We start from the raw sequence: 17,171 nt of genomic DNA, 5'->3' as shown, positions 1-17,171 counted from the left end.
AACTGGGGGGAAGGGGGCGTAACCATTTGACGTGTGAATGTATATGTGTGGGTCTGTGTGTCAGAAGGAGTAGCCTGCGTCTTTTTTCCCCCAAACCAGTTTAGCGCAAACCACGCCCCGTAGTTGCAACGATTGGTTGACCAAAATGACAGCTTGCCGGCAGAATTTAACCAAGCCCGCGGGACGCGAGTTACTCACATCACCTGCGAGTTTGGAACAAATGGAATAAATTTAAACTAAGGACAGAAGGAAAACACGCACTTTAGAAATGGACGTGTCTGATGCACCCTAATATATATTAAAAGAAATATCCATACATAAATGGGTGAGTGAATAAAAATGAAAATAAGGAGGAAATACAGATTTGACAGTTACATCTCAAACGTCGTGAAACTATGCATAGTGCAGTAAACTGAAAAGACCAAACTGTAAACTCAAACAACAATGTAGCATACATTACAGTGGAATGAATTGTAGCCAACCAGCACGCGTTCAAGAAACTATACATAGCGCAGTAAATTGAAAAGACCAAGCACAAACAAGCGTTAAACTATACATAGTGCAGTACATTTGAAAGCCCAACCACTAAGCACAAACAAGAATTGTAGCCAGCCAGCACGTGTTCATGAATGTAGCGAACTTTACTCAAACGTCTTCAAATACAGTTGACAGCTGAGCGCCGCTACACGTGTGTTGATTAATGCAAATACGGGGCGTGGTTTGTGCTTTGCGCTAAATATTGTTGATCAATGTTGAAACTACGGGGCGTGGTTTGCGCTAAACTGGTTTGGGGGGAAAAAAATTACGCGGGTAGCCTGGGAAACCCCATGCTGGAATTCCCATACTCATAAGCTTCTGTACTTTAAAAAATGGGTAATATACCTACAGGCAATATGTTGGACATTCTGGGCTGGCCATACCAAAAGAGAGAAAATCAGTGTTACTGCTGACTTTGAAATTTGGTCTGTTGCTTGATCTAGTGTCTCCACATAGTAGCTCACAAGTATTCCCATAATAAGCAAAGCTGTCCCTCCAAAAAGATATGAAAATCCTTAATATATAATGTCACCATAATTCTCACATGAAGAGAGGGTTAATTGACCTATAATCTTAAAAATATGTTGTATTGTAGATTGACCTGAACCAATAATTATATAAGGGACACAATCAGTACCCATTGGGTCCTCCCTGATCATTAATTAAGTATGCACAGGTCAGGAGTACAAGGAGGTGTTCATCCCCCTCCTCCCTCCTCTCTTTCACTAGATTTAAAAAAAAAAAACTTTCTTTTAGTCAGCAGTCAGTTTGAGCAACTTGGAAAGAAGTCAGTTTTTAACAGTTAGTTTGAAGTGGGCATCTGAGTCCTGCATCTAGGTCTGGCATTCTACATTTCATCTCTGGTCTTTTGGAATACCTTGCTGTCTTTTGGTTTTTGAATTTATGTTTGGCACATCCTTGGATTACTTTGGGACAAACACGCTGTGGTTTGGTTATTTTCTTTCATTCCTTCTTGTGTGACTGTGAACTCATCCATGTCTGCAACTTTTGTTATTCTTTTAAGGTAGTTGTGCCTCGTCTTTAGATTAAATGTGAATATTTGTTGTATCTTAATAAAAATCTTAATTTTAATCTGGTTGTGAGTTGTACATTTTTATAAAGGTTGATCCAACAGGTTGCTCTGCCTATCAACGAATTTGGAAATTTAATTGATCACTGATATCTTTGATAATAATTACCACATTGAATCAAACAAATATATTTAACATGTTGGATAAGTGAGGTGTTTGACCTGCTGATGCACTTGTGTTTGGTGCCGGACATTAAACGAGGGTGTTGACGGTTAAAACTGTCATATTTGGAAAATTAAACACATTTCACATAATCCTCACTTTACCTGACAGCACGCTACCCACTACATTAAAAATATAGAATAAAAATATAGGCTATTGATTACAACTAATATGTTCCCTGGGTTCAAACAAAGTTGGTTATGCAAGAATTTGTGCAGTGAGTCACGACTGCATAATTCTGCATGCACTTGATTGTAATGTATGTGCATGCACTGTAGCTTTAGCCTGCATTTAGTCCAACTTATGGTGATGGTGATTATTGAGAATAATTCCCTTCACTAGGTTGGTTTAAGATAGAGAGATGAAGTTGTGATAATGATGCTATGATTAATTAATTCAGAAAAGCTTATTTATAATCAGGACCATAATATGAACAACAAAGCCCAACAAAGCTGTCCTGATGGGAGAAATTTGTATCATATAGTCCTTATGCATAGTATATTTGTCATGTTTACAAAAGGTGACCTGCATAGCCAGTGACAGCATCTTACAGATTTTGCAGTGATTTGTGCAGTTACAGCATATGATGCATGCTTTCCATGCAAAATAAATTATGTCCCATTTACCCTGCTTAGCGTTAGCTGCTGGGAAATCATTTAAAGGACATACATAAACCTCGACCATTTTCCCAAAATTGCTTTACAAGCACCCTCTGTTTCTAGTTTCCGCGCAAGGAACACGTTTCCTTGGCTGCATCCCATTGGCCAAAACGTCTCTGGCTGGCTCTGATTGGACTTTGTAACCAGGAAGCGGTAAAGACATGAGGTGTAACTTTCAGCCAGTCGTTGACCTCGATGCTTGTGCTTGTTATTGACGCCGGCGTATGCCTAAATGAGACGCCCTTGAACTTGATATTATGCGCAAATTAGAATGGCTTGTATTAGAGTAATACAGTAATTATAGATAAAATAAACTGCATAGTGATTTTCTAAAGGGTGAATTACCTATACCTAGCAACTTTCAAGTCTCGTAGAGTGTTCTTCCACACCGTTTTAACATTGGCACTGAACGACGTCTGTCTGAACAAAACGTAAACAAACACGATATCTCAAAAATAAAGCAATTTTGGGAAAAGTGGTCGAGGTTTATGTAAACTGTGTAGCCGATGTTGACAATGGACAATGACATGTAGTAACATTGGTATGGTCCTTTAATGTCTTCTAAAAAAAAGTGATCTTCTTTACATGGAAGTGTTTTATGAAGTATCATAGTCTAATGAATGTAGAAATGTATTCCAGCGGTCAGGGACCTTTTTATTACCTTAAAAATCCAATTCAGTTCTTAAAATGATGGATGAAAGAATGCACATGACCATTATACTCACAGAAAACAGAATATAACTATTAAGGTTCAGGTTCAGGAACTATACACTACTGTTGTGTGTGTGTGTGTGTGTGTGGCAACTTTGTCAAGGACTGCAAACTTTATTCAAAAATTATCCATACTAAATTTGGTGTTTATTGGATGTAAGGCAGATCTCCAGTAATGATTTTAATATTGAAGTGGTATTGTATCGCCACCTAGGTGGTAGGTTCACTAAATGCGATGCACATGATCTACATGGGTCCCTTTTGTATATTTCCAAAAATGTGAACAGTGGCTGATCAAATATCTTTTTCACAATTTCTGCATATTCATGTTTGATCAGAGTACTTTTCTCTCAGGAGGTAAGCTGTCTGAGGGTTTCTGTGAAATTTCGTACAATTTGGCCTAATAGAGCCTAAACAAATTCTTTTTTTGCACCATACAGACCATATTGCACTGTAGCACTGCAAACCTGCGCATACTTGTCCGCAATATGGCTGTCTTTCATCCCCTGAAGTATTGTCACAATTGGCATAAATGTGTGGCCATATAACCATCTGAGGTTTGCACCTAATTTTCCAAGCCAGATCTGATCCAGAGCAGACTACATGAATAGATGTATACTCAAGAATAGCAATAAAAAACAAAAAATGACAAGACAAGAAGACATAGACATTAAACGTAGACTTCAAAACAGGGCCGGCCCTAGGATTGTGGTGGTCCTAAACAACGGGGGGGCGGGGTGCTGTTTGATTCTGTGTGTGTGTGGGGGGGGGGGGGGGGGGGGGTTGCTGTTGGATTCTGTCAAGCCAGTGGGGGGGGGGGGGGTTGCTTGATAAAATCCTTCTTACATTATATTGTTACGCAATTCCATTCTATAGCAATAGGGGACGAATAAGAAAAGAACGTTATATACCTTAGATAAACATTGGATCGTGTGGCCCTAAACAACCGCATAGAGTGTTTATGCAAACATTAAAACAGAAAAGGTCTTTTTGAAAATCTATGCTGGTTTAGCAGTTGAGTAGCAGAAAAAAACATTTTTACAATAACGATCATGTTGAGTGTAAACCACAAATGGAAAATGAGGATATTCAAATAAAAACTGGAAAAATTTTATTACATCACATTCTATGGTACAGGAAATACTTTTGTTGCAAGCACATTCAAATCTGAAGATCCTGCACTGAATATCCCTCATGTCAAAACACACCTCTGAAACCATGGATTGAACAGAGCATAAATGATATGATTTATTGCATAATTCAGCTAATGCATTTCAAACTGCAATATGCACAGATTTGTTACTAATATATGCTTCAAGGAAAGCACATACATAGAATGGTACCAAGCACAGGACACTAGAACCCCTAGTGCTGTCACTGCTTTTCTTATTGATGTCACAGAAGCATTATTTGTTTTTGTGCATTTTGTGGGCCCAATTTATTTACATGATATTTAGCAATAAAAACAATTTTCAGGTACATGATTACAATCATTAAGCATAGCACAATAAATATAATTAGACAGTCAACAGTGGCCCAAATTTCATTAAACTGAACAGCACACTCAATACATTTCATATTTTCCTTTGTGTCAGGAATATTTACATTGAAGTAAAGAACCATCATATTGTACATTAATCAACATAAACATACTATGGATATTATCCTGAAAGTTACATTCAAAGTTGTTTTCATGGAGTACTGAAAATGGTTGTAGGTAGCAAAACATCGGCCCATTACGATTAACCACATTATTGTATAAATTCAGACAAAAGTAAGGTAAAATGCTTGTACTATGCTAATACATGAAATGGTGTGCTGTATACTGTCCTAAAGCACTTCTGTTGATCTATCAACATAGAGAGGCATTTATTCCAACAAGAAAGTTCAGGGACAGCAAGAGGAAATTAATTGGCATCTGAAGCTGCTTGAAGTGACAGAAAAAGATGATCAAGTAAGTTTCCACACACTGTCAGTGAGACAACTACTGCTGCAGACATATACGGCAACACATCCACTGCAGTTAGTGAAGTTAGCAAACAGGAAAAGTTGGAATGGACAGCACACTTGATGTACTTCTGTGAGATTCATTCTGGAAGAACAATGGTTACAGTTTCACTGAACCATCAAATGTCCCATCATTATACTTAATATAAGCATAAAAAATCTAAATTGCATTAAAAAGTTTGAAAAATGCACCTTGCTATTCTTGCAGTGTCCTTGGAATATTTTAGTACCTGTAGTGAAGGTGTAACATATGTGATTTGCTTTTTTCTTCTAGGAGCTGTTAATGAATCCCATCAGAATAACTGAATAATTTTTTGCAGGGTTGAAGCCAGAGAGCACAAAAAGAATGGTCAAGGATGTAATAATGTTAATTCAGAGAGGCTTTCAACGTGCACATGTTGATTCCAGGAGTACAATGGTAACAGTCAGGTGGATGGATAATGTCATGAGACAGATTATTTTTCCTCATAAAGAGACAAATTATATGTTTAGTATCTTTGCATTGGTCAGCTCTCCAATGTAAAACAGCAATTTTTGAACCTCAGTATCTCTGCTGTTTCACAACCAATGACATCTCAATGACATTTCAGTGGAGGATTACAATCGCCGAATACAGAGGTGCATTCAAATTCAGTGAACAAGGCGAACTTTTGCAAACTATTTCAAACTTTTTTCCGTTAGCTTTGTGTTCGCCGTAAACGTTTGAAAACATAAGCGAACGGTCTGAAAAAGTAGTTTGCGGTGAACAAAAATGGGGATTTCGATTGAAGATGCCGGTGAAAGTGTGAGCTAGCATACCATAGAAACATACACACACAAACTGAAAGTATTGGAGTGGCCATTACAAAGCCCTGACCTGAATTCCATAGAAAATTTGTAGACCTAACTGAAAAAGCATGTCTAAGCAAAGAGGCCCACAAAACTGACTGAGTTACACCAGTTCTGTCAGGAGGAATGGGCAAAAATTCTGGCAAAGTATTGTGAGAAGCTTGTGGAAGGCTACCCCAAGTGTTTGATTCAAGTTAACCAATTAAAAGGCAATGCCACCAAATACTAACAAAGTTTATATAAACTTTTGAACTACTGAAATTCTGATACAGCAAATTAAAGCTGAAATAAATCTAATTGCTTGTTTTAAAATTACCTCTGATGTGAACACAGATGCCCTAACTGACTTGCTCCCTCCATAGTCACTGTTGCCAGTCACAAGGCCTGTCTGCACTGGCCTCCAATGTTAGAATGAACTTTCCATAGTGGTCAGGACAGGAGAATTGTTGTGTACCTTCAGATGCAAATAAATATGATAAACTGAAGATCCACCTCTTCACATTGCATCTAGGTTCTGTGATGTTCTGTGTAAGGACCCACACGCAGACCAGGGAAATCCAAAAAACGTTGTCTTTATTCAGTCCGAGGTTCGAAGCCAGGTAATCAGAGAGAGGACGGTGCCGAATCGAGTTTCCAAAAGAATAGTGAAAAAACAGGCAAAAAATCAAAAAACAGGAGATCAGAATGGCGAAGGTACAAAGGGACAGGCAAAAGAGAAGTCAAGGCAAAGCGAAGGTCAAACCAGAAGCAAACAAAACCAAAAGGGGCAGGCAAACTCGACGTCGTACAAAGGGGTGTCGCAGGAATCTCGATAGACAAAGGCTTACTAACAATCGGCACAATGAATTCGATCAACATTCTGACTCTGAGCTGGTGGAAAAGACTGACATTTATACACTGGGGAAGGTAACAATCAAGGAGGGGTTAAGTGAGTGAGGGAGGAGTAACAAACAACATCCAGGTGAAGAACATTAGGAAAACTAATACAATGACAGGGGACCGACAAAACGCGGACTGGAATCACATAGACAACAATGATAATAGACGGCCTGGGTGAAGCAGGTAGAACACATGCAGAGAGAGAGAGGTGCAGTCAGAGCAAGAGACAGGTGCAGGCAATTGCAGAACTCAGCGTTAGAGCAGGCTAGAAAGAAAAGGGGCGGAGCTACAGCGCAGCATGGAAAAGGGGAGACTGGTTAATGTATTAGTATAGTGATCTAAACTATCAAAAACCCAAAACTAGTGTGTGTCAGTCCATTAGTAATATTCACATGTTAGTATATTAGCGAGGTTAGTACTTTACAATCTATAAATTAGTAGGGATTAGTAGAAATTAGTAAAACTAGAAATAAGCAGGAAGTAAGTAAAGCGAGACTGGAAAGAAGGGGGGAAACCACGAAAACCCGGAACCACCCGAATAGTGAAATCACACAAGTACAGGGGAGTGAAGCAGCTCAGGGAACACAGACACAGAGGCAGTACTGGGGAGACAAGTGACCGGGAATACAGACTACAACAGGTTCTCCTCACATCCCCTACCTGAAGAATCCTTTGTAGCAGTTCGGTTTCTAATTATACTAGCCATAGGTTTCTCTTCTTAGGGCTTATTTTGGGTGTAATCTGTATGTGCTCAGCATGTGTATTTAGGTTTTTTGTTAGCATAGTTAATTGGCCTGAGTGCTTCAGTGATGGTACATTCATATCCACTAGTCTGGGAATGATGTAAACCAGATCTAGCACTTTGTTCTGGATAAGAGCTTCTGTTAAACTAATGTCATTTTTGTTAAGTTTTTCTTAATTTTCCATGAACTCCAAGATAATTCAAGTCACTATGCACAATCCACTCTTTTACCATTATAATTCTGGAATCAACAAGTGTTTAGTTGAAAACTCTTTCGTCTTGACCCATTCTCTTATTTTATTATTTGATTACATCACTGACCTTCCCCAGTTTTGATCTCGGTCTCCAAACGCAACCCCCTGTACAATTAATTTAATTTAATCTGATGGGGATTCATAGACAACCACCAAAAGAAAAAAAACCAATGGCAACCCCTTTATATAAATGTGACTCCACTGCGCTTAATGATCCAAAAGGACTCTTCAAGACCAGCAAGCTACATTATGCAACACCTTTTATGCACATTCACAGAAGGATATTCTTTTTTTAGATAGCCTACATTAAGTATAAGGACAGAATGTCTCATTGTTCAATGAAACTGTAACCTCTTCCTTCATGAATCTCACAGAAGAGCATCAAGAGATGTCTAGTCAAACCTTTCCTGTTTGGAAACTTCACCAACAGCAGCGGATATGTTGCTGTATATGCCTGTAGCTTTAGCTGTCTCACTGACCGTTTGTGGAAACTTGCTTGTGATCATCTCCATCTGTCACTTCAAGCAGCTTCAGACACCAACTAATTTCCTCATACTCTCTTTGGCCATGGTGGACTTTCTTGTTGGGGTAATTGTGATGCCCCTCTATTTTATTACATGGATAGATCAATGGAGGTGCTTTGATACATTGTATTGCACAACGTTTAAAATAGCAGCATATTGCTTTACTTGTATATCAGTTTATAATGTAGCTTTAATTGCATTGGACCGATATCTTGCTCTCTCCAATCCTTTTCACTATTCCATGAAAATGACAGTGAATGTAACTTTGAGGATGATTGCCATACTGTGGTTGTGTTCATTTATCTACAATATGGTGCTTCTTTATTTCAATGGAGATTTTACTGACATGAAAGAAAACATCACATGCGGTGAGTGTGTTGGTGCAGTTAATAAAGCATGGGCTATTGTTGACTTCATAATTGCATTTGTTTCACCATGCTCAATGATTGTAATTATAAACTTGAAAATTTTTGCTATCGCTAAAAAGCACGCAAATAAAATTAGGAGTGTTAGAAAGTGCCCAAAAAATGATCATGGTTCTATGCCCACTGAAAGGAAAGCAGCAAAATCCCTTGGAATTCTCGTGGCAGTCTTCCTTCTGTGTTCAGTACCTTACTATGTAAATGCCTTTGTTGAAATCTATTTTAGGAACAAATCTGTCAATCTTGCAATTTCAATTACAGTACCTCTATTATATTTGAATTCTTCCATCAATCCAATCATTTATGCTCTTTTTTATCCATGGTTTCAGAGGTCTGTTAAACTCATACTAACACTCAGAATATGTGGCTCAGAGTCTTCTATGCTGAATGTGCAACGGGAAACCTAACAATCTCAGATGAATGTCAAATGAATGTGATGTTTATAAACCAGTTAAAATTTTTGTCGCCCTTGTTTTGCACAGATTATCAAAAAGCCCTCTGCTTGCAGTGTCAAACACACCCAACATAGCATTGATTGCCCTCATGATGTCATTATAACAGTGTTTTTAAGATTCATTACAAATGTACAGTGGACTATATTCCTAGAAAGTTGTTCTAAAACGTAAAAAAATCTTAAATTCCCTGTAAGATGTTGTTCTTTTCTAAAGTTCCTTGTCTTGTTCAAACTTTGTGTATCTGTTTTCACACTTGACAACCCATTGTTCCTATAATTTGATAAAATGCTACTGTTTTCCTTTCTTGTCATTTTTTATATAATATAATAAAATAAGGTCCATTTAAAAGTACAAGACATTTTCATGGTGGTTTGTGGGCAGCATGAACCAATTAACTTTTCCTCACGGTGGGGGAGGGTGTCCCTTCTTAATCTAACTTCTTTTTCTGCCTTCACATACAATCCTGGTTTGTAGAGCTTGTCTTTATTTGACATTATACACAATACATGCAGTTTCAATAGAATCACACAGGCTATTGTTTAGGATATGATATTTTGTAAGCAATGGTCATACATATACCACCTGATTATATGCTATAGCAAGTGTACTTTTAACTATGAATTTTACTCCATTTACGAAGTATCCTTCAAATCATGTGTACATATTTGTGACCTTCTCAGACACCTGTGGCAAGCTTCTTGTCTTCTCCTTTGCACCAAAAATCGTTGCAGTTGAAACTTGGCGGGATGCCCAGAACTTTATCTATCTGACCCCCTCAGCTCATCCACATGTCTTCCTCCTCGAAGGTCGTTCCTTCCCAGTACCTTTCCATTTTTCACAATTAGTTACATGCATAGTTTTGTTATAAACACATGAAAATAAGCAGGCTTGTTTTCTATCCCAGTAGTACTAATTACTTCTCATCCTGAATCATTTCACATGCATTCCAACAACTTTTAACATTTTCATATTATTAAAACACATTAAATAGTAAATAGTTTGGAATTAAGTTCTCTTTATGTATGACAAAGCATTTATATAATGATATAATTTAAACTGCATTTATAATTCATTTTAATTTACCTATGTACTTCTTGACTAATTTATCTGAATTATGGTTGCAGTTAAAATTTGGAATTCTTTTGTTTACTTTTTAGTAAAGTTTTGTACCTTGTTGTGAATTCCCTAATCTGAACACAAACTGGAATTTTCTGCGGCATTTGCAGACCAATAAAAAGGAGCCTAGGCAGGTGGTGGAAAACCACATCTACAGATACTGAGAAGTGGAACCAGTCGCTTCCTTTACTTTCTGAAGGTCTTAATGTCTTCACAAATATTGTCTTCTGGCCTAGCCATTCTTCGTGTATTGATATATTGTGGAGTGGAGTCATGTCTTCTGCAGAGGTGATGCTGCAGATCTGTCTTGGCTGGGTTTGTCCCCCATGCAGTCTAACCAGTACCTGGCCCTTGCTAGTTCCCGGGCTTTCATCATGGCGTTTATGATGTTCTGATAAAGCTGCTGCACTATTTCCATAGCAGGAGGCCATACAGGCAGGGGGGCTGTCCCAGTCTCTCCACTTTTGTACCAACATGCATTGGGGTACACGACCACGGGGGTGATTGTAGAGGTGTTACATTAGAGTGTCGGCCGCAAAAACTCAAAACATTGGGTTATGACAGCCATTATATTGGTTGGTGATGGGCACGGGTATGTAGTATTATATACGGTTCCTTATTGAGACCATTTAAGGATTCCAGTAGTTCCTCAAGGCCTGGATATGTCTGAAAGAAGGACTCCTGTTCTCCTTCAAAAGCAACACACTCCATACAAACCACCCCTTTACGTTTGGGATTAGCAGCAGTGACTAGCACCTCCTTCATTTCTCTCCTTAGTGACTGGTCCATGTCCATCTCGGTTGGGACCTCCATTAATGTCATCAAGGTGAGGATTATGTGAAATATATTTAATTTTCCGAACCCAGCAGTTTTAACTGTAAACACCATCATTTGACATCCAGCACTCTGAGTACCGAATACAAGTGCATCAGCAGTTAAAACACCTCAGTTATCCAGCATGTAAAATATATTTATTTGATTTAATCTGGTAATTATCATCAAAGATACCAATTATAAACTGAATTGCCGAATTTGCTGATAAACAGAGCAAACTATTGGATCAACCTATATCAAAATGTACAACTCACAACCAGACGAAAATTAAGATATTTATTAAGTTACAAATATTCATGTCTAGTCTAAAGATGAGGCTCAACAATGAACAAAGGTTACAGACATGGGCAGACATGAATAAAATGAATGAAAGATACTAAAAACCACAGCTCATTTGTCCCAAAGTAGTCTATAATTAAAAAAACAAAAAGACAGCAGAACATTCCAAAAGAACCAGAGATGAAATGTCAGACCTACATGCATGACTACATGCAGATACCCACTTCCAACTAACACGTCTATGTGACTTGTCTCACAGGAAATTAATTAGATCTAAGGAGAAAAAATTAAAAAGTAAAACCATAGGAAAACAATACAAGATTAGGCTGATGCACTTAAACTTCTAATTAACCCAACAGGCCTGAACCCCAAATAATTCTGCTCCCTCCTTTGCTCATACCTTGCTCCTCCCCATCATTGTCTACCCATGTTCTTTGGTTCTGTGTCACATCCTCATGAGGGAAGTTTTCAAGTGAACTTTGTGAGAACAAAGCATTTAACGGATTGGAGCTCAGCATGTTCTATTTTGGTGTATAAAATTAATACTTTCAAAAAGTTCTCTTTTATTAAAAAGTCTGCTAGCATGATACTAGGAATAAAGAATGTTTACAGTTTTACTGACATAGGGGGGTATTTCATGACGCAGGATCATAGTGTTAGCTGGATAACTGTGCTGAGTAAAACCGGAAACAGCTTTTTTTATTTCAGTCTATATGTTCCAGATTTGTATTCCAGGTTTACTCTCTGTAGTTATCCAGCTAACTCAGTAATCCTGCTTTGTGATACATGGCCCAATTGGTTAAAAAAATTGCAGTACGATTCTTCAAGACCTCACTGAAAGATTTGTTTCTGCAATAATACATTCTATATATTGGTGTTTTGTTTCCTAATTATGACTTCCTGATTAGTTTTTACAGTAGCTGACAGGTGTATAGCAAATGACTTGTAACAGTTTGCTAAAGTTAAGACAGTTGTGTACATATGTTGTATGGTAACTTGGGCATATAGCTGCAAAGTAGCCTTGCTGTTCCTTGGGAACTCCCTTAAATGAAACAATTAATCTTTTTTATATAATTCAATATTAGGTAGCCTCATTCTTTGTTTTGTTTGAACAAAGTATTTTGTATATGGGGATATGCCACTTATTTATAGATTATATGCAGTATGTAAATTAATAAGCAAGTTTTGATATAGGCTAGCAAAAAAAATTAGATAATAATAATTATAGAGTAAATGTGTGTTTATTTTTATTTAATTCAGTTTTATGACAAATCCAATATTGCAGCAAAGGCTCTGCATGAGGTATGTAGTATGTTGCAAAATAAATAAGAATTGATGATTATTTTTATTTACATACACATATGGCTTTTTGCCCCTATCTTTACCCTATTTCCCCTCATTCAAAAACTTTATTTTCAAAAATGCTGACAAAAATATTGATATACTTTTGGAATACTCTAACTAAGACATGCCCATTTGTATAAATTTGGTAGTATTTAGATTTTCACCAGTGGAAAGGCGTTACTTTCAGTTTAGCGCTCTTGTTTTGCATCAGAGCTTGATATCGATAGGGCTTTATTGTGCATCATATGGATTCGGTTGATAGAGATGAACCTGTTGCCCGCAGAGCATGAAAAGTGCATCAATGTAATTGCCTTGTAAACTGAAAAGGTAATGCAGTTTTCAGTAACTAACAAGTTTAACTGTCCAAATTAATAGAAAAGTAAAAAGTGCAGATTATAAATATTTTACGCTTGCATCCAGCTGCTCTGAAAGTCACCTTTTTGCAGCCCAGATCTGGTCCACATCCACCATTGAGATATGGCCCAGATGCCACATCTAATCCAGATATGCTATAAGGCCAAATCTTATTAATTAGTTTATAATGGGAATGACTCCACAAAAATAGTAAATTTATCACTGACTGAATAAATTGGTAATCAAAGCAGGTGCCTTTTAACCTTTCACCTTTCCCCCATTTTACAATAATCAAACAATTACTCATTTCTTACTCAGATGTGTCCTAAATCTGAGAAAAAACTGATGTTTGTCCAGCCTTTGTGCAGTCTCTGCAAGGTTGTCTTTATACGAGTGGGACATCATCAATCCTTACCTACAGCAAAGGATATGCCACCCACCCCCAAAGGAACTTGTGATTGCATCATTTACCATGATTGTGTGCACAAGCAGGGTACCACGGAGAGTTGGAGCATCATTAAAGATGATAAAACTCACACAGAGGTGCTAAAGAAGTCTCATGATTACTCCATTTATGCAAGAAGTAGATTGAGAAAACAACGCATTCATCTGTTTGTCTGTTGGACTGTCTCAGCAGATTAATCAAACCTATCCTGTTGATGCTATCAAGTGATGATGTGTTGATAAACATTCATTTATCTGCCATGGGGAGGAAAGGTGTGAATCACTAATTGCCTTCCAAACTGATCTGTGAATATTCCCACACCTAACAGGCTACATGTTGCATGAACATATTGTCATATAACATTCATTGGAAGCATATCTTAGAAATGTAATAAAGAGGCTATTGACCACCTCAAATGCTAGCGTATTTATTTTGTACATATTCATATAAAAATGCCAGTCTTATAAAAATACACACGATAAACTGTCTAGACTTGAAAAACGCTTGGAACATCACAACAATGAAGTATCACTGCGCGAACATCGCTTCCGTTTCCACCCACTTTCCTCATGACTATTCTGCTTCCAATGACTTTGGTTACAACTGTGAATGTGTACAGATTTCTATAAATCCTGATAGGGACCACCCTTACTCATATTACTCACAAGTACACAAGGTAGAAAATTTGATAATATGATCTCAAGTAAAGACCAGTTTCATTAATCACTATGTGTGTTCACTACTTAGCGGCTATTGCTAGCGCTGGGCGACTTCCAACATATTTACCGGCACAAAAAAAAGAGAAAAAAGAGCAAAAGTACTGATAAAAAAATATGGCTTCTGAAAGGAAAGCAGCAAAATCCCTTGGAATTCTAGTGGCAGAATTTCCTTCTGTGTTTAGTACCCTACTATGTAAGTGCCTTTGTTGATATGTATTTCAGGAAAAAATCTGTCTGTGCATTTCAGTTACAGCACCAGTATATTTGAATTCTTCCATCAATCCAATCATTTATGCTCTTTTCTATCCATGGTTTCAGAGGTCTGTTAAACTCATACTAACACTCAGAATATGTGGCAAGAAGTCTTCCGTCTTGAATGTGCTTGAACGGGAAACACTGTAAGAAGTTGTTCTTTTCTAAAGTTCCTTGTCTTTTTCAAACTTAGTAAAACTGCTTTTAATGTATACTCCCTGGTGTTGGAGTATATTACAGAACCAGATCAAATAGACTGGTTGTATGTTTTACTGATTTAAAAAATATTCACAATGGTGCCATTTCGGAGTGTATCTGTTTTTACATTTGACAATCCATTGTTTCTATAATTTGATTAAATGCCACTGTTTTCCTTTCTTGTATTTTTTTATATAATAAAATAAGGTCCATTGAGAAGTACAAGAAATTTTCATAGTGGTCATTTTTTTATTGTGTAGTACTAATTACCTCTGTAAGGAGGGTGGCTGCCGCTTCCTCTACTGGTCACCAGAGGGTGACATAATCATTGTATTTTGTGTTATTTTGTCTTATTGCTTTCACCTGGGTTGATTAGTTATTCTTTGCACCTGTGTCCCTCCCTATATTAGTTTTCCTTTCTGTTGTGTTGGTTGCTTAGGCTTGAGTTTGCATGTCCCTGTGTAATTCTCGAGTGAAATTACACAAGGACATGCATTGGATTGGTGGTTAATGCACAGGGCTCCCAACCAGGAGACCTGGGTTCAAGCCCTGGTTGAGGAACCACCCTGTAACAGCAAGACTCAGCCACCATGGACCCAGCAGAGTTTGCACAGCTGCGAACAGCGCTGGTGAGCCAAGGAGCCACGGTGGGTAGACATGAACAGATACTCCAGCAGATCCTTTCCAACCTGCAGTCGCTCACCAGCTCAGCAGCCTGAACACCGATGCGTTCAGGCTGAGCCAGCAAGAACTGCAACCTCCTACCCTAGAATCCCCTTCTGCTCCCGAGTCACCCACCTGCCCCTCTGGTTCCAGTCCCTGCCTTGTCATCCCAGGGCAGTGCTCTCCGCCTGTCACCTCCAGAGTGGTATAATGGCAATCCAGGGAGATGCCGGGGGTTTCTGACCCAATGCTCCCTAGCCTTCAAGCTTCTCACTGACCGCAGTAAGGTGGCTTATATCATCTATATCATCTCCTCACCGGTAAAGCGCTCGCCTGGGCCACAGCTCTTTAGGAGCAGCAGTTTCCAGGCTGTGCGGACGCCTCCCTCTTCACCATGGAGATGAGAAGGGTGTTTGACAATCCTGTCAGTAGTCAAGAAGCTGCCTACCAACTCCTCCAGCATCACCAAGGTGCCCACAGTGCAGCAGACTTCGTTGTTGAGTTCACACCCTTGCTATAGAGAGTGGCTGGAATCCAGAGGCCCTCATCGCAACGTTCCACCAGGGCCTCTCTGGGGAGGTGCAGGATGAGCTGGCATCCAGAGATCCAGTTCATGGCTTGGAAGCCCTCATTGACGTCTCCATCCGAGTGGATAATCGCCTTCGGGAAAGGAAGTGGGAACCCCAGAAAGAGTCTAGATACCTACCTTCTGGCACCCTGATGCTCCCAGGGCCTTCCCAAGTCTCACTGAGCCCTCTGCCAACCCCCCCTCGACCCGACTCTCACAAGCAGAACATGATTGCAGAATGAGGCAGAGGTGCTGTCTCTACTATGGAGATCCAGGCCACTTCTGGTCCTCCTGCCCTGAGTTGTCGGGAAAAACCTGGACTCGTCCAGGCAGGGGAGTACTGTGACAAGCAGTCACCGGGGTCACCGGGGTCCTCCTGCAGCCTCCATCCCCTGGGATACTCAACAACATTCTCTCAGAGCCTTCGTGGACTCCAGTGCTGCAGGTAACTTCATGGATCTTAGGCTAGCAAGACAGCTCAAGCTTCCCCTTGCCAACCTTGACCACCTGCAACCTTGACCGTCACTGCCCTAGACAGAAGACCCCTGGGTCCAGGGAAGGTCCGACAGCTCTCTGCCCCCGTCAATCTTCGAATAAAGCAACATCAGGAGACCATCCAATTCCACCTTATCCACTCGCCTGAGTTCCTACTGATCCTTAGCTATCCCTGGCTGGTCCTCCACAATCAACGTCTTGAGCCGGATCCTGGGGGGGGGTCCTCCTAACTGTCTTTTTGTCTCCACCGGGGTACGGCCCCAAATTCTCAAATGGGGTCATTCCACCCTGGTGTTCACAGGACAAGGGACTTTCTGGCCAGCCGGTTTTGGTGGCCAGGGATGGAAAAGGATGTTCGGGAGTTTGTGTCGACCTGTTTGGTCGGTGCCTGCAATAAGGGCACTCAGCTCTCATCCGCGGAGCTTTTATGGCCTCTACCTGTCCCGAGTCGTCCCTGGAGCCACATAGCCCTTGATTTTATTACTGGGCGACCGGCTTCTAATGGTCACACCGTTATCCTGGTGGTGGTGGACCGTTTTTCTAAGGCCGCCCATTTTATTCCTCCGCCCAAACTGGCATCTGCACTGGAAACTGCTCGACTGGTGCTCATTCATGTCTTCCAGCTGCACGGCT

At 39.5% G+C, this 17,171-nt stretch overlaps 1 protein-coding gene across 1 annotated transcript; it reads left to right on the top strand.

Annotated features, from left to right (window-relative positions):
- Nucleotides 1–8,308: 8,308 nt before the first annotated feature.
- On the top strand, nucleotides 8,309–9,354 carry LOC118234212 (trace amine-associated receptor 13c-like). Its single transcript, XM_035430621.1, has one exon. It carries the CDS (start codon nucleotides 8,309–8,311, stop codon nucleotides 9,221–9,223), a length of 915 nt encoding a protein of 304 aa, XP_035286512.1. The 3' UTR covers nucleotides 9,224–9,354.
- The last annotated feature ends 7,817 nt before the right edge of the window (nucleotides 9,355–17,171 follow it).

Source organism: Anguilla anguilla, chromosome 8 (assembly GCF_013347855.1).
Source record: "Anguilla anguilla isolate fAngAng1 chromosome 8, fAngAng1.pri, whole genome shotgun sequence".
NCBI classification, from domain to species: Eukaryota; Metazoa; Chordata; class Actinopteri; order Anguilliformes; family Anguillidae; genus Anguilla; species Anguilla anguilla.
This window is presented reverse-complemented; position numbering and strand designations above follow the sequence as displayed.